The 5,000-nt window shown below is 47.0% G+C and overlaps 1 protein-coding gene across 1 annotated transcript in view; it reads left to right on the forward strand.

The window, feature by feature from the left end:
- The window catches only part of LOC134088496 (calcium/calmodulin-dependent protein kinase type II delta chain-like), a gene marked incomplete in the record, with an annotated part of 45,055 nt that overhangs the window by 18,105 nt on the left and 21,950 nt on the right, over window positions 1-5,000 (forward strand). The window contains 1 exon segment of the mRNA XM_062542474.1: window positions 124-192. Within this exon segment, the coding sequence (XP_062398458.1) occupies window positions 124-192 (69 nt within the window).

Here is a 5,000-nt window from a genome sequence, read left to right on the forward strand (position 1 = left end):
GACACACAGACGAGAAATGATGAGTTGATGTGTTTTCTCGTGTGTTGTTCTTCCCTCTCCCTCTCCTGCACCTGAATAACCCCCCCACCTCTTTAACACTGTGTTATTTCCCCCCCTGCACAGCCCCAGACAAACAGCACGAAAAACAGCATAGTCACCAGCCCCAAAGGAACCCTTCCTTCTCCTGCTCTGGTATTTATCTTCTCCTCCCTTCCTCACCTCCTTGCCCTCCTCTTTCATCTCCTCCTCCTTCTCCTCCTCCTCCTCCTCCTCCTCCTCTCTCATCCCTCTATCATTTCTCCTCTTCCTCGTTTACTGTCCTCCCAGCGTCTGCTGTCTTGTCTTGGTGGCGCCGTCCATTCTGTGTTCTAAGGGCTTTTCAACCAGTGTTTCGTAGGCCCCTGTTGGTCTGTGAAGGCATAACCGGTGGTGCCTGACAATGCATTTGTAATGTACTGTAGTTTCAGAGTGGGGAATCGCTATTTTTTTATTCAGTAGTGGTCGTTACCCCTCTGTCTTTTCTTCTCCTCCTTCTTATTACTGTCTTATTCCTGCCATCCATCCTGTATCGGTGCCACAGTCCACTGTCCGCCCTGTTGACCATTCTGAAGCCGCTCCGCTAAGCTATGTAAGGGATAATCAACGACGCGCCGTGCGTTTATAGGAAAATAATGCACGTTCGAAGTGGTAATAAGGACCCGACGCCGCAGGCGGAGGGGACTTTACACTTCGATAAGTGCATTATTTTCCTATAAACGCACAGGGCGCGGAGTTGATTATCCCGCTTATACCACTGCTACTATCATTTTCGTTTATATTGCCGCTGTCTTAGATACAACGTTGCTGTTTTTACCGTTACATTCACATTGGCGAATTGATATTCAAGTGTAATAAGCCCAAAAAAAGGAACTACTTCATAGCCGTGCGGTATATAGAAAAATAATGCACGTTCCAAATAGCGCATCACAATAGGAAATTTGACCAAGCAGTGGTATAAGTGTCAACTATGTGTCTATACAAGTCAACTACCGAACGTTGTGCAGAGGTCTGTCAATGGATGCAAGTGAACAATTTGAGATTAACATTCATAAAATGAGTCAACGACCACCACAGTTTACCTCGAACTGGCGCTCAAACACGCACAGAGTTAGTGGAAAGGTCATTTAGGCAAACAAACAATAGTTGACAACTGATTGATAGATAGATAGATTGATACATAGATAGATAGATAGATAGATAGATAGATAGATAGATAGATAGATACTTTATTGATCCCTAAGGGGAAATTCAAGATTGATGGAATGATTAAATGTTGCTGCCCTTCATTCAAGTCCGTTTTGTTCCGTGACCTTTGAAAGGATTCATGGTGTGACTTGTAACGGCTGTGTGGTGTCCATATGATCTCCTCCATAATGGGTCCCAGAGGTCCACACGGCTGACTGTATCCGTGATGAGTGTGTATGTAGAATAGTACAACCTCTGCTCTCTTAATAAGCTACATTTTTAGTCAGAGCGTCATTTTTTATTTTTTTTTGTCTTGTTCACTGGTGACTCATGTCAGGATAGATTGGTGCTGAATAAGGCTCATTATCAGGTTAGCTTGCAGGAGAGAGGCTGAAAATAACCTCACAGAGTGGTGGAGTGATCTCCCACCAGCCTGTACTCCTCAGGGTGATTTCACGTGTGTGTGTGTGCGTGTGTGTGTGCGTGCTTGCGTGTGTGTGTGTGTGTGTGTGCGTGCGCGTGCCTTCATGCGTGCATGCGTGCACGCGCGCGCGCGCGTGTGTGTGTGTGTGCGCGTGCCTTCAAGCGCGCGTGTGTGTGTGTATGTGTGTGCGTGCGTGCGTGCGTGCGTGTGCCTTCATGCGTGCGTGCGAGCGCGCGCGCGCGTGTGTGTGTGAGTGAGAGACAGACAGACGAGTGAGCTCCAAGTGAGCCTGATGCAGTGGCTCACCCATATAGCTGAGGTACCTGAGAGATGTGCCTATGTGGGATGCCTGAATATCAGGAGACCTTTGGTATAATAATATTCTAGTTTTAAGTTGAGTCACAGTACAGAGTACTCAGAGGCTCAGCCTGTACCATAAAGTACTGTTTAACATGCAGAGGAACCAGCAGGAACAACACTCTTGTTAGTTTGCCACTTGGCCCGACACCAGGTTTAATGATAGAGTCTAGTGTAGAGTTAAAAAATGAGTTGATGCATTCTCAGGCTATCAAAGGGTTGTTACATACTCATAGATACTAGCATGCAATATGTCCTGTGGGTAAAGCTCATGTATTATTGAATGTTGCTGAACGTTAGCATAGCAGAGCCTGATGTTGTTTTAGAATTTAGCATTTAGAATTTAGAATAAACGTTGGTGGTTGCAATCTCGCAGTTTGACAGTGTCCCTTGACTGTACCTGGGTTATATAGCAGAAGGTATTACCATAATTTCCCAACCATTAGCCGCACCTTATACATTGATTTTTTCGGGGTATGACATTGATACAAAGGGCTACTACTGGCCTGTAGTCCTACACAATGCGGCTACTACACTAATACTGTAGTGAATACTGGCCTGTAGTCATACACAATGCGGCTACTACACTAATACTGTAGTGAATACTGGCCTGTAGTCCTACACAATGCGGCTACTATACTAATACTGTAGTGAATACTGGCCTGTAGTCCTACACAATGCGGCTACTACACACTAATACTGTAGTGAATACTGGCCTGTAGTCATACACAATGCGGCTACTACACTAATACTGTAGTGAATACTGGCCTGTAGTCCTACACAATGCGGCTACTACACTAATACTGTAGTGAATACTGGCCTGTAGTCATACACAATGCGGCTACTACACTAATACTGTATTGAATACTGGCCTGTAGTCCTACACAATGCGGCTACTACACTAATACTGTAGTGAATACTGGCCCAGTCTCTGTGGTGCACTTTGTGGAGGCTGGTCTGATAGATGACCCTGCAATGGTAGGCATCACAGCTGCTGCCGCATATACAACCATACTAACACGTGGAGCAATATATCAGCATATTTTTAGGATCCATCATAGTTGCCCTTACATGTGTGTGTGTGTGTGTGTGTGATAGAGAGAGGGGAATGTGTGTGTGTGTGTGTGTGTGTGTGTGTGATAGAGAGAGGGGGAATGTGTGTGTGTGTCGTAGAGGGAATGAAGCTCATACTGACACATATTGAGTTTCGTAACCTTGAAGGGGGAAATTAAGAGATGATTATTGTATATTGTATTCAGTCACGAGTCATTATTTCATGCTGACTGACTTTCGCTCACTCAAACACCCCCTCCCCACCCACACACACACACTCACAAGCAAACAAGTATACACACACACACACACACATGCACACACATGCGCGCACACACACACACACACACACACACACACACACACACACACACACACACACACATACACACACACACACACACACACACACAAAGACCACATAGCTCTCTCTTCACCACACTTTTGGGGAAATCTTTCATGCTCGAAACCGAATGTTTAATCCTAGCAAAATACGCGTGTGTTTTTAGGTGAGGTCTGACTGCTAGGAAGAAGACCACATGAGTATGTCAATTAGATCTCATTTCAGGGTCGCATCGCCGCCATCTCCCGCCAGCTGTTCCTTTCAACAAGGCCCTGATTTACTCACTGTCTGAGAGTCCCTTTAATTCAAATGATATGGTCTCATTTAGACAGGCTTTTCACCCACTATGGACCAGGGCTTAAGCAGAATGTTGCAACATTTCTACAGCTACAGTGTGACGGGTGCTAGCTGGTTAGCTATGCTGTAGAACGTTAGTAAACCTCACTCCCCGACGCTTCAAGATCGCTGCTGGCATGAAAGCTAGTAGTCTGGGCTTTTAGCTGGATTGTTAGCGCGCTCGACTCCCGATCCGAGGTGCTGCTGTCTCGCGGGTTCGAGTCCGGGCCTGTGCAGGGCTGGACCGCGGTGGTTCCACACAACGCAGGTTACATAAGCAACCTAAACTAACGCTATCTGTTTGTTTTTGGAATTCTCTGGCTTTGTTGTTGGGTTCTATACCACTCCAAAGGCTTGTGAGGTTCAGGGCCGATGCCCTGCCAGTGGCACACTTGAGGACGCGTCTGAGGCCATCTGGGTCGTGGCCATGGGGGTCTGACGTGGTCAAAGCGTCGGAGATGAAGACCAAACAAGTCCGAGGCTTTTTCTCAAGGCATTCAGGTTTTACCCACTAGTGGGAAATGCACTGCTGGTTTACAGACTTTTTCAGAGCTCCAGGTATATTCTAGTGTCCTGGAGAACTTAGCCCCACTGCCTCTGTCGCCCGTTGCCCCGGGCAACTGTTGCTAGGGTGACGACAACATCATAATGCGAGAGCCAGAGACAGCTGGCTGCCGATTGGTCACAGGAGAGTGTGACTTCCTGGAGAGCAAGAGGCAGTGTGGCTGTGGGAGGTGAATGTATTGCAATGTGTGGCGTGTGACATTTCAGCTGCTACACTCACATACACACACACTCACACTCTCTCTCTCTCTCACACACACACACACACACACACACACACACACACACACACATACGCACACACACATACGCACACACACTGTCTTACTCACATGCGCACACACATGCACACACTTATATCCTTACACACACACACATACACAGACACTCACATCTACATATCTTTACACACACACACACACACACACGGAAATACACACAGGCACACATGCACTCACATAAATGCACACACACTCACACAAACACACACACACACACACACACACACACACACACTCACAGACAGCACAGGCACTTTACACCTTTCCATGTGAGCAGTGGCGGATCAGCTCTGTGCTAATCCGGAGCAGAGCTTGGGACATGAGGGCTCATGTAATGCCCATCTCCCGTTGCTCCCTTTTAAGGCCCAGCGCTGGGAAATCCCCCCCAAATCTTCACACACACACACACACGCACACA

This window comes from Sardina pilchardus, chromosome 8, assembly GCF_963854185.1.
Source record: "Sardina pilchardus chromosome 8, fSarPil1.1, whole genome shotgun sequence".
Classification (NCBI taxonomy): Eukaryota; Metazoa; Chordata; class Actinopteri; order Clupeiformes; family Clupeidae; genus Sardina; species Sardina pilchardus.